A 20,210-nucleotide genomic window follows, 5' to 3' on the forward strand; every position below is an offset into this window, starting at 1 on the left:
CTTGCTTAAATATTACCGCTTCAAGACTGTACTGTGTTCAAGACTGGACTGTTGAACTAATAGATCGCGACGGAAGTCTGTTTTGGAAGTATGCGGCTGTAATTACCGCCTCACCCCAGTACCGCTTGTTCAGCCCTGCATCTAATAGCATTGACGTAGCCATATCCTCAAGAGATCTGTTCTTCCTTTCTGCTACGCCGTTTTGCTGCGGAGAGTAAGCTGTTGTATACTGAGCCTTGCTTCCTTCTTCGGCATAAAAAACTCGTAGATGTGCGTTAACGTATTCGCCTCCACCATCCGAGAGAATTACACGTGGCTTGTGACCAAAGAAATTCTCTACAGAACGTTTCTTTTCTAATAAGTAGACAACACTAAAACGGCTGAAATCATATATCATGGTCATCATGTATCTCTTTCCTCCAGGCGTTGTTGTCTGCATTGGACCACAGAGGTTGGTATGAACCAAATCCAAAATCTTGGTGGATTTTATTCCAGCTGCTTCAGGAAACGGATGTCTCGCCGACTTACCCTCGATGCATGTTTCGCAGATTTCACGAATGCCACAGTCCGTGATTTCAATTCCAGTGCCCAGCTTTTCGTTCATCCTTCTTCGAATGGCATCTGGGTCTCGATGTATAAAACGGCAATGCCAGATGTGCTGGCACTTCCTGTTGTGTCTCTTTTCTTTGGCGAGCTGCAACTTGTACAGGCAGCCTGAACGCTCGCCCAAAATCGACACTTTACCGCTATTGTCATGAATTTCGCACCCATTGTCTTTGAACACTGCTGTATTTCCATTTGTGGTAACTTTGGGTACAGAAATCAGTCCTGTTGTTAAAGACAGTACGTACAGGACGTCTTTCAGCGTAAGTTTCACAATACCACCATTCGCACCCATACAGCGCAACACGCCATGTCCAAAACCTTTTGTCTTTGCATTGTTACCGTCAGCTAGAATAACACTCGAACCACTTTGTTTCTCACCGCGTGGCTTCCTTTCTTCACCAAAATTTTTCGAATCGGATCGTGAACGGCAGTTTCTTTGGAAATGTCCCGCCTTGCCACATTTGAAACATACCTTTTTGTTTCCCGGCACATATTTAACGGTACTTTTCAAAGCTTTTGTTTCGCTGCCGTTTCTACCAGATCGCTCCTTCTTTCGCTCATACTCATCGAGCAGCTTTGATTTGACCAATTGTATGGTTAAATCCGCATCCGGATGACTCTCCAATGCCGTCACCAGTCCATCGTAGGAATCCGGCAAGCTCCGGAGGATCATCGCTATTCGTAGCGATTCTTGCAGTTCTTGACCCGCGATCGTTAGTCTATCGAACAAACTCTCGATTTCTTTCATGTGTTTCAAGGTCACCACCGTCACGGAGATTAAGTGTACACAACTTCTTTAGTAGCGAAACGCGTGAAGTCACAGTTGTTTTCTCGTGGAAACACCGCAACCTTTCCCAGAATTCTCTCGATGAATCGGCTCCTTTCACTATATTGAACTGATTGTCCTCTATACAGAGCCCGATTGTCGCACGCGCCTTACTGTCTTCTTTACACCACTGAGGCGTTATTGGCTCAGGCTTCGGCTCGACAATCACGTGGCATAGCTCCTCCCTCGTGAGGAGCATTTCCATGCGGAACTTCCAAGTTGAGTAATTTTCATTACTCAATTTGGGGAACAATAGCTTTCCGGCATCGGCCATTTCGATTTCGCGCACTATTCAATTTTTACACGCTACTACACCACCGTTTTTACAGGCTTTTTATTCACTAAGCTCCAATTTACCCGAAAAACTGGTCCTGGGCCCATAACCTGTTGTGAGGACGTAACACTTAGCTTAGCTTCGGATAAATTTGAATGGTAGAAGAAGCCGACTCTTGTACACCTGCGTTGCGTTCGAGTTCTATTGGCGGAATGAATTCGTACATAGTTCACATTTCAGGTTGGATCATTTTCCCCCCAGACGTCAGAGTAGCGTAAGCAACTGTCAGTTGAGGGGTAGGACATTGCCTCGTTCCAACAAATAATAGTAAAAGGAGATCCTGAATCTACTTCAAATTTGATTTTGATGTTATTCACTTTTAAGACTGTGTGGGGTTATCGTAACACGAGGAATTGTTTTCTGTGTTTCACCACCTTTTTATTTTAACGATTACCAAAAAATCTATCACACTTGTTTTCAGAATTTATCACCTAGCGCGTAGAATAGCAAGAAGAAAAACGAGAACGCGTGCTCGTGGCATGCGCTGTTTTATATCGTTAACTGAGCAACCCGCGTGGGTTGTGCGGCAAGCCCGTTCTTACCATCGCGCACGATAAGTTTTTTCGGCGACGAACGCACGGTAAGTTCGCGGCTGTATCGACTTGAACTGTCCGATGCCGCTACAGTACCCCCTTGCTAGCCGAATCACCGGGGCTATCGGAAGCGTTGAGGGAACCGTAGATGTCGTCCAGACCTGGTGACTTTCGGCGATACCGGATCTGGCTGCGGCTCGTTCGGCGTCGTCATCAGCGTTGATGGTATCGTTGTAGTTGTTGGCGTCAATGTTGTCGTTTGCGTTTGGGTCGTCGATGGTTGTTCCTCGATGTCAGCTCGGTAGCACGGTTTTAATCGGTCGATTGAGACATAGATTATTTTGCCGTTAATGTCAACCGCGTAGTACTTGGCGTTACGCTGATGGACTTTTAACGGCCCGACGTACGGAGTCGAGAGCGATGGTCGGATGGAATCGTTTCTCACGAAAACATGCGTAGCTTTTGTAAGATCGCTGTGAACAAACACATGTTGGTGCCCGTGCCAAGCGGTCTCGTCGGTTCTGATGCGTCTCATCGCTTGTCGCAGGTTCGTCAGTAGATCGGGGTCGGTATCAGATGATGTTATCTTCGGTTCGCATACGAAGTCGGAGGGTATGCGAAGGGTCGTTCCATATACGAGTTCGGCAGGAGCAGCTTGCAAGTCCTTGTAAGACGTACGCATTCCCAGGAGGATCATTGGCAGGTGTGCGTCCAGTGGATTGTGTCGTGGCATAGGATGGCAGCTTTAAGTGTACGGTGCCATCGTTCAATCAATCCATTGCTCTGCGGATGATATGCTGTAGTCCGCAGGTGTTTGGTGTCCAAGGTTTTGAGGAGTTCGGCGAAGAGGTTCGACTCGAACTGACGTCCTTGGTCGGTTGTGATGTATTGAGGAATTCCAAAGCGTGCAATCCAGTTAGCAACCAGTGCGTGTGTCTCGTGACTTTCGCTCGCTGACATTCCAGGCAGTTGCGGGCAAAACGTATGCTATCCTGGCGAATGTTGGGCCAAACGAATCGGGAAGTCATCAGTTTAGCCGTCGCTCGGGTGCCGGGATGATGTAGTCCATGAGTAACCTTAAGGAAGCGTTCTCTGAAGGCCCTCGTGATGAACGGTCGCAGGTTGTCGGTTTTGTCGTCACAGTAAAGTTGATGTTCGGTACCTGGAATGGTTACTCGCTTGAGGTGTAGGCTAGTACTCACGTCGTTTTGAAGGATGCGTTGTAGTTCCTCGTCTTTGGCCTGGTCGTCGGCCAATGCTCCGAAGTCGATCACCCTGCTATCGTCGATCGCGTTGATTCGAGAGAGAAGGTCAGTTGTAACATTGTCCTTTCCTTGCACGTGCCGGATATCAGTTGTGTGCTGACCAATGTAGTCCAATTGTCGAGCCTGTCGTGGTGAAGCTTTTTCGGAGCTTTGCTTGAAGGCGTATGTTATCAGCTTGGGGTCGGTATAGATGTTGCTTGTTCGTCCATCCAACCAGTGCCGGAAGTGTCGTACTGCCAGGTATATCGCTGTCAGCTCGCGGTCGTAGGTGCTGTATCGTCGCTGCGTTTTGTCAAACTTCTTGGAGAAGAATCCAAGTGGTTGGAGTTGTCCATCTACTACTTGATGTAGTGCTGCGCCAGCAGCGATGTCCGAGGCATCGACCCATAGTGAGAGTTCCGCGTTGGCTATGGGGTGTGCAAGGAGCGTGGTGTTCGCTAGCTGCTCCTTGCACTCGATGTAGGCTGATGTCGTCTCAGGAGTCCATTCGAGAGGTGTTTTGTCGTTTTTTCGATTGCCGGGAATCATAGCGAGCAGCGGGGCTTGTGCAACGATGGCATTCGGTATGAATCGGCGGTAGAAGTTTATCATCGCGATAAACTTTTTTAGCTACTTTACGGTCGCTGGAGTTTTAAAATTGCGGATAGCTTCCACCCGGTCCGGAAGAGGCAGGATGCCGTTTTCGTTTACCTGATGGCCTAGGAATCTAATTTCTGATTTCCCGAATTCGGTCTTCGCACAGTTGAAGTGTAAATGGTGCTCTTCCAGTCGTTTGAAGAGCTGGGTGAGGTGCTCACGATGTTCTGCCATAGTAGTGGATGCAATGAATATGTCGTCGATATATACGAACACAAAGTCCAATCCACGTACGACTTCATTTATAAGGCGTTGGAAGGTCTGCGCGGCGTTCCGCAGGCCGAAGGTCATGTACGAAAACTCGAAAAGGCCAAATGGTGTTATGATTGCCGTCTTCGGTATGTCGTGCGGATTTATTGGCACTTGGTGGAAAGCCTTCTTCAAGTCGATTTTGGAGAACACGTGTTTTCCAGCGAGGGTGGCGGTGAAATCCTGTAGACAGGGTACGGGATATCGATCAGGGACTGTTTGAGCGTTCAGTGCCCTGCAATCGCCACATGGTCTCCACGTTCCGTCTGATTTCTGCACCATATGCAAGGGACTCGTCCAGTTGGATCGCGATGGGCGGCAAATTCCCAACCGTAGCAAGATGTCGAACTCAGCTCGTGCTGCAGCAAGTTTCTCCGGAGGCAGTCTGCGAGGACGCGCACTCGTTGGCGGGCCAGTCGTATCGATGTAGTGCATGACGGTAGAGTTGCATGTCAGTCCCGGTGGCGATGTTGTTGTTAATGCCGGAAAATCGCTTAGAATATCAGCTAAAGGCGCCTCTCGTGAGAACGCTCGGATGTCGCTGGCTGCGTCGTCGATCAAGATGCCGGCCATCTGGATGTTCGTGGTGTTATCAATAAGCCGTCGTCGCTTCAGGTCGATCAGGAGGTCGTGGTGTGCAAGGAAATCCGCTCCTTGATTGTATCTGGAGTCCATGCAATAACCGTTTTGTCTCGACTTTTGTTTCCCGGGGTGAGCTCGAGTAGAGGGCCTTGTTCCTCTATGGCGTGCGGGATGAAACGCCTGTAGAAGTTTATCATCGCCAGGAATTTCTTGAGGTCCATGACGGTGTTTGGTCTCGGGTATGTTTGGATGGCCTCGACTTTTTCCGGGAGTGGCTGAATCCCGTCGGTTGTGACGCGGTGGCCCAGGAAGGAAATTTCCGGTTTGGAGAAATCCCACTTTTAGCCACGTTGATGGTCAATTTGTGCTCCATGAGACGGCTGAATAACTGGCGAAGGTGCTTCTCGTGTGCTTCGGGTGACGTAGAGAAATCGATGATGTCATCGATGTACGGGAACACGAAGTCCAGTCCCCGTAGCGCATCGTGGATCAGGCGTTGAAAGGTTTGGGCAGCGTTGCGGAGTCCGAACGGCATGGTCACGAACTCGAACAGTCCGAATGGGGTGGTAATGGCCGTCTTGGCGATGTCATCCGGATGGATAGGTATCTGATGGTACGCCTTGTGGAGATCGACCTTTTAGAATATTTTTTTCCCACGTAGCTGCATTGTGAAGTCCGTCAGGTATGTCAGGTATTCGGTCCACGACAATAAGGCGATGGCTTGCCGGTGTTATTGTTTGGACTTGCTTCCGGTCGTGTCCGGTATTTTCTCATAAAGGGGTGCTTGCGTTGTTATTGCGCCCCTGCTGCTGTTGTGACTCGAACGTGCACGGGTCCCGGCACTTTTTCGCGGCGTGGCCGAAACGCTGGTGGTAGTAACAGAACCCGCTGGTTTTCGATTGGTTTGAGGATCGCGACTGGGAGCGCTGACGGTGTCGGGGTTCTGCACGACGATGTTTGACTGCCATTCCATCGAGGCGTTTGGTAAGCTCGGCTACCTGTCGCGAAAGGAGTTCGACTGCGCTCGATGTAACTTCCGCGATGCTTTGGTAGAGGCCCGTGCGATGGTGTAATGCGTAGGAGTCCATTACTGCGTCGGCGACTTTCGCTTTTTCTGCTGCGGCTGCTGGGGTGGCGATCACGGCGCTTTGGATGTGCGGAGGCAACCGTCCTATCCACAGGTCTACATGGAACAGCATGGAGTCGGACATTGCTCCGCTCGCAGTGCGTCGCATCTATTCGAGCAGTTGGGAAGGTTTGCGGTTTCCAAGTACCATGTCGGATAGCAGTCGCTGTAGCCGGTTCCTTTGAGACTCCTCGTAGTGTGCGATGATGGTGCGCTTGGCGAATTCGTATTTGTTCCACGCGGGTGCTGCATCGAGGAGTGGCCGAAGGTCAGGACGTGAGCGCGCTGGAAGCTGGGCCAACACAATGTGGTACCGTCGCGCGTCCATGGTTTCTGTAATTCCGCTCGCAGCAAACCAGTGCTCCAGTGCCCAGAAGTACGATTGCAGGTCCTCGATATTCATGTCCGGTGGGTTTAGTCGCATAGTGTTGACCACCTCAACTGAATTTCTTGCGCCTGACGCCATGGGTGGCTCCGCTTTTGTTGGTTGGGCGCTAGCGCTGATGGTTTGTTCGGCGGTCGTGTCGTTCATTTTAGCTTTTTCCGTATTACGTGCACTGCTCATGCTTCACTGTAACACGGTAGGAGGAACACGTTTGTACAGGTTTGTGAGTCGGAGGCGTGCGTAAGATGGCGCTTTGGTGCGCAAGCGACCGAAAGCGCGTGTGCCAAGATGGCGTCTCGCGAACGCGGGGTATCGTGTAACGCGGCGAAACTGATAGAAAAATGTTCGACGATGTTACGCGGATCACGTCGGGGTCACCACTTTTTAGCTGTTTCGGGGTAAAAGAGCTAATTTGTTCTATTTGATCGCGTATATGTCATATATTTTTAACAATAGTTCTCCGATTCTAAACAGGGTGTGATGGTACACGAGATGGGTACGCGAACGTGTCCTGTTAGCAGCGGACGAAGAAGAGAAGAGATGTCCTACTCGACCGGCCTTATAAGGACGATCCCGAGTTCCGGACTTGCTCGACTCCGTGGTTCCGTTCCTCGGCATGATGGTTCCCACGATGTACCCGTTGACACCTAGATGGTGCTGGTGTGCGCCACAACCTCCACCGCCATATCCAACAAAGTAACTTACTTTACTCCGTGAATCTAGTTTACCTCTCTTCTTCTTTGGGTTGAGACTGTATGCCTTGCTACCGAATATTCGAAATCGTGATACGTCCGGCTTATGCCCGTACCACATTTCATATGGAGTTTTGTTAGATTTCTGCGCTGCCGTGGGGCTCCTATTGACGATGTATACCGCTGTCAAAACCGCCTCATGCCACATGTTCTGGCCCAGGTGGGAGTCAGCTATCATTGCTCTGGCCTTATCAAGGATGGTTTTGTTAAATCGTTCGCTTGTGCCGTTTTGTTGAGGAATGTACGGTACGGTGAATTCCATCTGAATGCCTTTTACACGACAAAATTCGGCAAATCTTTTACTCGTATACTCTCCTCCATTATCGCAACGTAAACGACTTATGGTGGTATCGAAATGCGCCTGTGCCATCGCCTTATACGTTTGGAAATATCCCAATACCTCGCTTTTCTTGTCCATAAAGTACACTGCACAGAAATGAGTGAAATCATCTGTGTACGTGACGAAGTAGCGTTTACCATTCCATGAATCCGGATTCATATTGCCACTCACATCACTGTGTACAAGCTCGAGCGGCCTGGAGCTGCGCGAACATGTTCGATCTTGAAAGGGCTGACGCGTCTGTTTGCCTTCCAAGCAGGGTTCACATATGCCATTCTTAACATGCACGTCGTCATTCTTCATGGATAGTCCTTTCACCATGTCCTCATCGATGAGCTTCTTTAAACCATGTGTCCCTATGTGACCATACCTACTGTGCCACATTTCGGTGTTATCTATTGTTTTGTGTGAGACCAACATATTGTGTCTATTTTGTCTGATGATCTGGACATTCAATATATATAGCCGGTCATTTTGGCTACCGGTACATAACTTTTGACCGTTGTTTTTAATCACTGCTCCATCTTTGGAAAAGATTACATCCATTCCCATTTGTCCCACTCTAGAGATGGAGAATAGATTGTACTTCGAATCTGGTACGTATAGCACATCTTCTACGACGTACTTTGTCCGACGGTTATTCACTATGGCCAAAATGTCCACCTATCCTTCGTAGTTACTCTGCAACACCTCGCCCGATGCCACCGTTATCATTATTGGCGATTGTAGAGGTTTAACGTTGCGAAGAAATTCCGCCGAATTTATTATGTGGTCCAATGCACCGGAATCCAGTATCCATCTGAAGTTAGTACCATGATTCGGTGATATTCGGAAAACGATGATTATTGAAGGCTTCACGTATGAAGGTTAAAGGCACATCAGCAGTGCGTTAATCAAAGAAGGCTCCACATACGGAGATTAAAGGCACACCACAATGTCAAAGCCCACAATTATAAAGACGAACGAACGATTACGATGGCACGTTCGACCTCGTCGGCGGTTGATGCAGAAGAGAGCTTTATTAGAGTGACAATTCATTACCATGCGGTCAATTGACATGTCAAAGTTGCTGGGTCGAATAACTTTTTCATCCAATAGCTTTTCAACAATCTGCTTGACCTGTTGCCGCTCTCCGTACGAGAGTCTGCGGGGCTTAGTGAATATCGGAGTATCGTAAGTGAGGTTGATCCTCATGGAGGGTTTGAGTGGTATTACATCGGTAGTATATTCAAGATAAGAGTGTTTGATAATAGAATTCACAATGGAGAGTTGTTCCTGGGAAAGGGTTTTCCCTATATCAAGTTCGTCGTCACCATCCATCCACAGTGCAGTAAGTTGAGACGAAAGGTGTTCTTAACAGCTCAGCTGGTATAATGGCGTCGCTAATGAAACTTACAGGGTTGCCTGTATCTAAAAGTGATCGGACGGAAGTGAAACGGGTACGTTCGGAAGAAGGGTATAGAAAAGCCAGACTCACCTCCTGATTTACATCGAGATCCTCACGTCGGTCAGCAGGGTTGGTAAGCGGCTCTGGGTCAACTGGGTGAACGGCATGAGTAAGGCGCTCGGGGCAATTACGGTAGTGGTGGCCCACCTTGAAGCAGTGAAAGCATCCTCCGGGTGGGCGCTTCGGCTTTCTACACTCGCTCTGCTGATGTCCAAAGCGCGAACAGTTGACAGGAGCGTATAGGCTCCGACGGGGTGCGGGGTGTTTCCTGAAGACGTGGTGGGGAGGCTCGGACCTCGGTAGAAGGGGCCTTGACAGCCCGGAAGCAGCGGCTGGCCTCGAAGCACTTTAGCTTCTCACGCAGGTCAGCCATGGTGTGGACCAAATAGCGCAACCCGGCGGTGAGGGATGGGTTCCCCAAACCGTCGATGATAATGGTGAGGAGTTCGGATTCCGAAACGGCAGCCTGACGGGCGATGCGTTGCATATCCATAAGGTAATGCATGGCAGACTCCTGAGGCTGAAGCCGGCGTTCACGTAGTTGGCGGTACACGGCCTCCGGGGTTGGGGCGATGTGAAGATATTCAATCAGGGCGTCCTTCAACTCAGGGTAGTTGGTGAACCGGAAAGTCTTAGCAACAGAGGCAGCAGTGCCTGTAAGAACCAGCGTTTAACATCGCGGTTCTGGTCATCGTCCAAAGGTTCGATGAGCGAAGTGAAGTCCTTTATAGAAGAGGAGAGCGTAGATGTCGTCTTCAATTGAAGAATCTTTTGCTGAAGTTCCGCACATTGAAGCTGCTGGCGCAGCGCGTCAATGCGGGCGTCCATATCAGAAGGGCCGGGAAGGCAAGCGGAAGGATCACGATCAGGAACAGCGTCGACGACCGATCGCGGAACAGCAGGTCGGCCGGAGGGCGGTACGTCTTCACAATGATCCTCGGGGTCCTCAACAGGGCAGTTGGTAGCAGCATCAGGTCCGATGATTAGGCTGGCACCGGCATCGCCTTCCAACGAATTAGAAAGAACACGTGTGTCCACATCATGCGATAAGATGGCGTCAGCGCCATTTTGCTGCGACCTCGTGTCGATAGTGAGGTTAGGGCTGTCGTCGTCGACGGGCTCCGCGGCGATGATTTCCAGCGATGACTCGGGGACAGGGCCGGTAGCCACCAAAGAAGTATATAGTTGCCGGATCTGCGAGATCGTTGCAGTATCTGAAACGTCGATGCCGGCCTCGTCGAGGGCACGTAGAAGGTCTTCCTTTCCCAACATTGTAGCAGCAAGGCAAAATTAGCACACACACGCACACGCGCACTGAAGGGTTTATGAATGTTCGAGAACACTTGGATGGGTAACGGCCACTAACGGCTTCACTACACGAAGCTCACGGGAAAACGATGGTTATTGAAGGCTTCACGTATGAAGGTTAAAGGCACATCAGCAGTGCGTTAATCAAAGAAGGCTCCACATACGGAGATTAAAGGTACACCACAATGGCAAAGCCCACAATTATAAAGACGAACGAACGATTACGATGGCACGTTCGACCTCGTCGACGGTTGATGCAGAAGAGAAGTTTATTAGAGTGACAGTTCATTACCATGCGGTCAATTGACACATGTCAATTGACCGGATACGCGACTTACAAGGTTCATAATCATAAGGTTTCTACAATACTCGACGGCCGGTGTTCGATCCGGACGTTACACATTATTTCCTTGGTTTGATGATAGTACTTATGTATACTCATCCCTTTTGCATTTTGTTTTGCCAGAGTTGGCACTTGTACGTCGATAATTCCTGTCGATCGCCAAGGGAGGCATTTAAAATTTCCTTGATTTATTCGAAACTTTGCGGGTTACCGGAAAGACAAAGGATGTCTTTCGCTTTCCCGGTGATATTATTAGTAACTGCTGTCATATACATTTGGTACACTGCAGTGGGTACTAAGTCTTTGAAAAGGGACAACGTATTTTCAGCTGTATTTAACCAAGAAGCCAGTTGCTTCCGGTTCGCTTCAATTGTAAGAAGTGACTTAATCGGATCTGGGATCCTGAAATAGTCGTCAAATGATTTGGTGCTTATGGTCCAAAGCTCCTGTTGAACTGTTTGTTGCTAGCTCCGAGTATTGGCTTTGTAATGATGTGATCGCTCCCATCATTTCCATAAGCTTTTCGGTGATTGCTTCCATATTTCTTACTTTAGTTTGTTTCACGTCTATTTCGGAACCGTATAGAAGACTTCTGTTAGAGTCAAACCTTTCAGCTTTTTTCATACACTCTGTATGGCTGTTTTGGTAAACCTCTCTTTTTTGTTTGTTTGTTGGGTGTGTGTAGTAGTGAGTATTTTCCTACTTAAGAAACGCAAGAAGGCGTTCTTAAGGACGCAAGCACTTTAATTTCACTGCACTTGATTGGAGAGAGAAAAAAAAAATAACTTACGATTTTGCTGTCGTGTCGCGGGTTCGTGGATCGACGTTGCTGGTTGACCAGGTGGGTGATTACGTGAGGGATCCTCAATTCCTCGGCGGAGTTTTCGATAGACTCCTTTGCTGCTCCGGATGCCGTAGCGGGATCGCTTTACTGGAGTTTTTTTTTCCTCAGCTTTCCACTTTTTACGTAACACCTCACTCGATTCCCTCCGGACAGCTGCGCCAATAATGAGTTGGACGCCACAGTTGGTTTAAAAAAATAAAACTAATTTTTATTTCTTTATTAACACTACTGTTGAGGCGCGTCCTCACTCGTTGAGTTCTACAAATAGACTGCTTATAACTAATCGTTCCTGGTTCACGATCGATGGATAAACGCGTAGTCAGCTTTCCACGTGCCGGAGGTTAAATCTGTTCGGAAAAACTACACTTGTGTGGAAGAATATAAACACGACTTGCTCGATCGGTGGTTAAACTGCAACTAACTTTATTCCAGTTCTTTGCTTACTTATATACACGAGAACTAGTTCTTTCGATGAACGTTGCTATTCGTTACTTCTTAATACTCCTCCTCAACGTTCATTTAAATTCAACATTTGCACCATCTTTGAATGCTTTACATTTCCTAACGGTTTCGTCAATATGTCTGCTCTCATCATTTCCGATGGACAATATTTCAGTTCAATGATTTTCTTTTCACAAAAGTCTTTTATAAAATGTTCCTTTGTATCAATATGTTTCGATCGTCTACCAGATCTTCCTGTCTTAGCGAAAGTTAAACATGCCTGATTATCGCCATATATAGTTATTGGTTTCGTTAAATTTTCTCCTAAGTCAGATAAGAGTTTTCTGAACCACACTAATTCTTGGCATGTCTCGCCCAAGGCTATGTACTCAGCTTCCATTGATGAGAGGCTTACTGAAGTCTGTTTATGGCTCGCCCAAGAAACAGCTCCTCCTGCGACAAAAATCACGTATCCAGTAGTCGATTTTCTAGTGGCCCTATCTTCAGCCCAATCTGAATCGGTATAGGCTTGCACATCCTTTTGGGGATTACCTCCTAATTTCAGTTGCAAATGTCTACTTTTAATCAAATACCTTACTATTCGCTTCGCGGCAACGTAATCTTTCATAGTTGGGTTGCTCATTTTTCGTCCTAGTATGGCAACGCTGGCTGCTATGTCTGGTCTGGCACAGAGGGCAATGTGCATTAAACTCCCTATTACGCTTTTGTATTCAGTAATATCCTTAAAAAATTCACTTTCAGAGTCATCCTTTATGTAACCAGTATCCATTGGAGACAATGCTGGTTTCGCTTGACCAAGCCCAACTTTTGTAATAATATCGTCAATGTGCCTCTTTACACTGAGGTTGTAAATTCCCGAATCATCTTTTTGAATTTCCAAACCTAGGAAATATTTTGTTTCTCCTAACCACGTTATCGAAAAATGTCTACGAAGTTCCTCATAAATTTGTTTGATTTCGTCTTCATTATCGTGAGCAATAAGTATATCGTCAACATATACAATTAAGAACATTTTTGTTTTCTTTTTCTTTGTCACGAAAAGTCCTTCGTCTGCCATGCTTTTCTTAAAACCTAAACCTTCCAATACTTTTGTAAGTTTTAAATTCCAGCATCTGGCTGACTGTTTCAGCCCATATATACTACGTTTTATTTTGCAGACTTTCTCCTCCTGACCATTTAGTTCATAATTTGGTGGCTGTAACATATAAATTTCTTCATCTAATCTCTCCGTTTAAGTAAGCTGTTTTAACGTCCATATTCCTCAGGATTAGCTTATCTCTTCCTGCTATTGTTAATATTGTTCTAATGGTAGTATACTTGGTTACAGGAGCGTATACTTCATGAAAATCTATCCCGGGTTTCTGCGAATAGCCCTGTGCGACCAACCTAGCTTTGTACCGTATGGTCTTACCTGTTTCATCCAGTTTTCTTTTGAACACCCATTTACATCCAATGGCTGTTTTACCGACCGGCAATTCCGTCAACTCCCATGTTCCCAAATCGTTGTGTGATTTTAATTCGTCATCCATTGCCTTCTTCCATGCAACGGCATTCGCGGAACCCATGGCTTCGTGTACAGTTGAGGGATCACTTTCCGACGTGTTGACTGCTTTCAATACATACTCGGACATCCACCGTGGCAGCTTACCTTGTGTGCTGCGAACCGGCCTGTTGACTTCTCTGGAAACATTGTCCGAATTCTCGACGGCATCAACTAATGGAAGTTCTGACACCTTTTCATTACTGCAAATTTGGCTTTCGTTTGCATCTGCCATTTCAGGAACGTTCACCGTCTCGTCCAAAGCGCTATCATAATCACTTTCCGTATTTTCCTTTTCACTGAATTGTTCGACATTCTGGTGATTGTTGTTTGATATATCCTCTGAACTGTCTTCTTTCACTGGACTCGAACCTATCCGCACTTTGTCTTCCAGGAAAATAACGTCACGAGCAGCAACTTCTTCCCTTCTCGCGGGGTTCCAAATTCGATAGCCGTTTGTTGTGTACCCGATCATTATTCCGCGCCACGCTTTTCCGTCGAACTTGTTACGAAATTGTTTTGGAATGTGAACAAACACGTTCGAACCGAACACTCTAAGATTGGACACATTTGCTTTTCTTTTGTTCCACATTTCGTAGGGTGTACTTTTACAGATAGCTTCCGTGGGACTACGATTTATTAAGTATGCTGCCGTTTGTATAGCGGCACCCCATAGTCCTTTATGAACACCACTGTCTTCAAGCATTGTACGCGCTTTTTCCACTAGGGTTCTGTTCATTCGCTCACTTGTACCGTTTTGCTGCGGGGAATAGGGAACGGTAAAATCCATTTGTATTCCCTTACTTTTACAGTAATCCATAAACCGATGGTTTTTATATTCTCCACCATTATCACATCTCAACCTGGAGATACCAATGCCACACTTTTTAGAGACCATGGCTTCATATTCACGAAACTTATCGAACACTTCGTTTTTAGTTTTGATCAGAAATACCATTGTAAAACGACTCCAATCGTCTATAAAAGTAACAAAAAATCGTTCGCCGTTCATCCCTTCTTCCTGCATGGGGCCACATACATCGGAGTGTATTATTTCAAGCGGTCTGCTGGATTGTTCACTTCGCCGTTTCGCAAACGGTTCTTTTGTTTGTTTTCCGAGAACACATGCTTCACATACTTGGGTATCGCAATTGTTTTTCACGGAATTTAAAACTGGTAAACCTAGCACCAAATTGTTCTTTTGAAGTGTTTGTAAATTCTTCGAACTTATGTGGCCATAACGCCTATGCCACAGTTCCTGGTCCTTTTCTATGCGACCACCAAAAAAAATTTTTGAACTGTCTCTATAAAATTTGACACTGTACAGTTTTCCGTTTTTCTTTCCTTCTGCGATGACATTCTTACCGCGAAGTATTTTCACTTTATTATTTTGAAAAATCACTTGCAACCCGGTTTCCACCATCTTTATCACTGATAATAAATTCACGCGCGCATGTTCCATGAATATGACATCTTTTATGGTTATAAAAACCGGTGGACCCATATTTGGAACCGAAAAAACATCTATATCACCACCATGTGTGGCCGTAATGAGATCCCCTTCCTTCACAACAGCGATTGTAACTTGTTCAGGAAGTCTTTGCAATTTATTAAACAGACTCTTCTCATTCGTGATATGCTCTGTTGAACCTGAATCAACATACCAAATTGATGCATCTCGTTCCTTTTCTGCACAATCAACCATAAAACACGTGCGTGACGAATTGTTCTTCCACTTTTGTGGTTTACTTCGGCAGTTCCGTTTGTAGTGTCCAACTTTTCCACAGTTATAGCACTTTTCTGTAAACTTTTTCACTTCTTTATGGTTTTGCCCGATAAAGGCTGCCGACGTTTCGCGCTCACTTTTCTCACTACGTATATTGCGTTTTTGGTCTTCCGCGAGGAGCCTTTGTTTTACTAGCTCGATCGTTAGTTCTGCTTCTGGCATGTTTTCCAGAGCAGTCACCAACGGGTCGTAGCTATCTGGCAGGCTTAAGAACAGCTGCGAGACCAAATCTCCATCCGTAAGGTTCGCCCCAGCTGTCTTTAATTTACGAACCAGCTCATCGAAATCACGCAAATGCGTCATTATCGATGTTCCCTCGGCCATATGTAAGCGCGCGAGTTGCTTCCTTAGAATCGTTTGGTTCGCTACCGATTTTCGAGCGTATACCTTGCTTAGGTTGCACCACATTTCTTTGGCCGTGGTCGCTTCCCTAACGATTTCCAGGCATTCGTCGGCAAGGAAATTTACAATAAGGCTTGTTGCCTTTTTGTCTGCCTTCGCGAATGCTGGTTCATCGATTTTTATGTCTTCGGCCGACACTACACTCCACACACCTTCCGCGTCCAAAACCGTTTGCACGCGGAAACACCAATTCTGGAAATTGGTGTCACCGTTGAATAGCGGTATGTTGTATTTCGCCTTCTCCATGGTTGGAGCTGGGCCCATAACCTGTTCGGAAAAACTACAATTGTGTGGAAGAATATAAACACGACTTGCTCGATCGGTGGTTAAACTGCAACTAACTTTATTCCAGTTCTTTGCTTACTTATATACACGAGAACTAGTTCTTTCGATGAACGTTGCTATTCGTTACTTCTTAATAAAATCCTCCTGCGGTCGATTTTCTAATGCCGTGACGAGACTGCAGTAAGACGGTGGGAGACTGCGCAGCATCGTGATTATGCGCAGCAGTTCGCTGAGCTCTACCCCGGCATTGTCGAGGCGCTCAAACAAGCCCTCAAATCCCACGAGGTGCTTCTCCACGATACCGCCTTCATATAGGTTTTTCGAGCATATCTGTTGTAACAACATTACTTGATCAGCAGGTTGCGCCACATGTCACGAGCCGTTTTGCTTTTCTTGATGAAGCGAAGTTGACTGTCTTCAACGAGAAGGGAAATCGTCCCTCGCGCTTTGACGTCTTTCTTTTTCCAATCTGGGTAATCTTCATTATTTTCTTCCGGCTTCGGTATTTCTATTGTGTCCCACAATTCCTCGCGTTCCAGCAAGGACTGCATGTGGAACCTCCATGTTTGGTAGTTACCGTTCCCGAGCCTGACAAATGTTGCCTTCCAACCGTCCGCCATTGTGATTTTTTCTTCACACCGTTTCTCTTCAGGAATACCACAATTAAACTTCCTGGAAAAACCTTGCCCTCGACTAAAAATCTTTAACGCACGCTCCGATGCACTGGGCTGGGCCCATAACCTGTTGAAAGTAAGTCTTTGGTTCTTGTGGAAATACTCCACCTTTGGATCAAACACCGAAATACTAGAGGGACGAAGCAAGAAAACGCGTGTTGTTCCTTTGGAAGTCCAGCAACAAGAGAACGAGTTTATTTCATACAGTTCGTGTCTCGTCGACAGCCAAAAACAGTGCTGCCAACTTATGTTCTTTTCTGGCCAAGGTTATTATATAATTATACGTTTATTTGAATTAGAACTATCTGCTACAGAAGACGGTAACTAACTAACTTTTAATTCTGATACTGAAGATGCTGGAGCTTCCTGGCGTCAGCATGATGTTGGCATCATGATGTCAGCATAACTCGTCGGGGGGTAGAATTGAGGGCGTCCTCGTACTTAACTGGTAACATTTGTTGCTCCAGACCGAACAGTTATTGTGATTCTTTTCTTTAGTAGACAGATAACTGTTACTAGTATAAGTAAGAACATTGTTGATATGGATCCTAGGCTAGTCAATAGTATGTTTTTATGTTCAAACTGCTTCAGTATTACATGCTCGATGTTTTTCCTGTTTTCCATTATTTTGTTGTTAATTATGGAAATGTTTTTGCTATGCTCTATGTTCCAATTCACTTGTATGCCAGCCATGGCTCCAGGAAATTCTTCAGTTTTGTTTATGCGCTCTTCTGATGTGAAGGTATCATTGTTTAATTGCACGGTACAATTTTATAAGAATATTCCCATGTAGTGGTCGATCGTGTTTGACAGTTTGATTTCATCAACAGTCCCTTGGCATTTCGGACCAAGATGTTGTTCTTTTGAAGCATTTCAATTGAAGTTTCGTTGTAGAATTCTACGTTACAATGGCTCTCTTTTCCCATAAATCTTTATTTCTATAAATCTCAGTTTCAAAGTCCCGTGATGAGATGAGTCAATAAACCCTACTTTTTTACAGTGCACGTGAAGCACGCTTTTTACAATCTGACTCGAAGTGGAAACGGGACTCGAACACGGGTTTACCAAGAGCGAAGCCGTAGTCTTGCCGAGGAACCATAGCACAAGTTAAAAATTGTGAGGAAATATCGCTACTTGAATGGCAAACGTAGATTTTGAAGAAAAATTTTATTTCGTACTATAAAAGATTTTCCCATTCGGGATTCGAACACCAAACCTCTGATACAAGGCTCGAGCACCACTACCAGCATACCAGTTGTACAAGTGGATAGCATAGGGAAAATACAGGTATATATGGCTATGTGAATAAATTGAACCACCAAGCTGTTAATTTAATAATGGTTATGATAATTTGAAATCTATGTAACAAAATATGATCAGATTTGAAAAAGTAATTTAAATATCTAAAAAAAATGATGAAAAAAAATTTTACAACCGTCAACAAAAAAGTTTTTCCTAGCCTAGATTCGAACTCCGATCCTCCGGAACAACACCCATGCACTTTGCCCCCTAGACTATTGATGAAAGAAAATTTCCGAGTGATATCACAGCTACTTATATGTCTGTAGGCAATCTGAATGTAGCATAGAAAATGAACCAAGAATAAAAACTTTAGTCACATTTTTCCTCCCCGAGCTTCGCCGGGGCTTCGAGCTAGTATTGCATAAATGCATTTGTCAGTCAGCGGGCTTAACATCGTCTGTATCGTGGCTGTGGTATCTGTTACGTATACTTTGTTTTCGCTCCGAACAATGTAAGGCGGGACATCGCTGATTCTTTCGTTGTTAGACGGGTTAAAAACTTCGCAGTCTCCTATGTATAGAATGAGATCATTCCCCGATCCTATTTTAGGTTTTGCGTAATTCAGGGCTTGTTCGGGAAATTCGGTGAATATTTCCTGATCATACAGAATCTGTTCAATTTCCATTACATCCTTTGAAGATAGTAATTTGCTGTTCACGAAACCGACGTGCGTTCTTAGGATTGTCTCTTCTAGTTCTAGTAGTATTCTATTGGTGGTTTCCATAAACATGAGCAACATGACGGCGTCCATTTCCTAGCAGTATGTTGTTAATATTCTCATGATTTGTTATAACACTATTCACAGTAACCATGATATCATTTATCTTACTATTTAGTATTTCGTTCACTTTAACCTGTTGGTCATTGGAGTTAATGAGGCTGTTTAATGTTGAATTGATAATTCTTAAATCATCGGCGTCCGGAGAGCCCGTGATCCATTTCCAACCAGTGCCAATAACGTCCCAACGTTTGTTTCTGCGGGGTTTCATCGGTTTTAACTTTTGGAGGTTGTTCACTAGTTCCCTACTTTTGTGTTTGATTAATCCTGCTATTGGTAATGTTAAATCGATTCTACTCGAAATAGAGGCAAAATTTAGTACATTTCTCTCTAAACTGCTCATATTAATAGGATGGATTATCTTTATGTTCCCTACTTGGATTTTACAATCGTTTTCTTTTAAAATTAATGCTGGATCTCCAGTTACACTACTTATCATTAAAAATTGAGCGTAGGTGATTGAAGATAATAAGAAGAAATACATTGCAATGCGAAACATCTGAAAATAAAAGTAAACAGAAAATACATAAATTTGTTATTTTCCTATGGAACTAAATTCTTTTCAGTTTTCTTTTGTGCCGTTTGATGTTATTTCCAGTAATGAATGTTTTTTCTGCGACGTTCTTAATTTTTACGGCTTTACTTTTTGGATCTAATTTTTTTCGTATATTAGGCATTATGAAAACTTCTTGATTTTCTTGTATTCTAGGGGGACTTTCAAGTTTTTCGTTTCTTTTTTCTTGAATTAGTTTTGCTTTCTCTAGGTTAATTGCTACTTTCTCGAATAATTGATTTGTATTTAGCTTATAACTATCGCTTTGATTAAAAATTATCTCATTAGGGGTATATTGTGTAGCTGAATGAACCGAAGAGTTGTAGAGTGAAACTGCGAGCAGTATTTTTTCAATTATATTGGTATCCGGGAATTTATGCTTATTTGTATTTATAATTTCTATAAGAGTAGATTGCGTTTTTTCCACTTGACCGTTGGATTCCGAACAAGATGCGTATTCTATTTCAATGTTCAATGAACTGAGAAAGTGCTTCAATTAAATTGACTTGAATGTGGTTTCGTGAAAGGTTTTAAGTTTACGAAGTACACCCTACGTGTTGATTCACTTCTTTGAAAGCACACAATTTTGTGTTGTTTCGCTTTCGTGCACAAGCACTTTTTTTATTATTTTTCCTATTCTATAATTTTGCCCACTAATAGTGTTGATTCACAAAAAAAAATAGGTAAAAAAATAAAATTGAATGGTTTGAAGTTTAACACAGTTTTGTGTTGTTTCGCTTTCGTACACAAGCACTTTTTTTAAAAATTATTTTTCCTATTCTATAATTTTGCCCACAAATAGTGTTGATTCACAAAAAAATAGGTATTAAAAAATTAAATTGAATGATTTAT

At 44.9% G+C, this 20,210-nt stretch overlaps 1 protein-coding gene across 1 annotated transcript; it reads right to left on the reverse strand.

The window, feature by feature from the left end:
• Positions 1-2,420: 2,420 nt before the first annotated feature.
• On the reverse strand, positions 2,421-2,981 carry LOC131260142 (uncharacterized). Its single transcript, XM_058261818.1, has one exon. It carries the CDS (start codon positions 2,979-2,981, stop codon positions 2,421-2,423), a length of 561 nt encoding a protein of 186 aa, XP_058117801.1.
• Positions 2,982-20,210: the final 17,229 nt, after the last annotated feature.

Source organism: Anopheles coustani, chromosome 3, assembly GCF_943734705.1.
Source record: "Anopheles coustani chromosome 3, idAnoCousDA_361_x.2, whole genome shotgun sequence".
Classification (NCBI taxonomy): Eukaryota; Metazoa; Arthropoda; class Insecta; order Diptera; family Culicidae; genus Anopheles; species Anopheles coustani.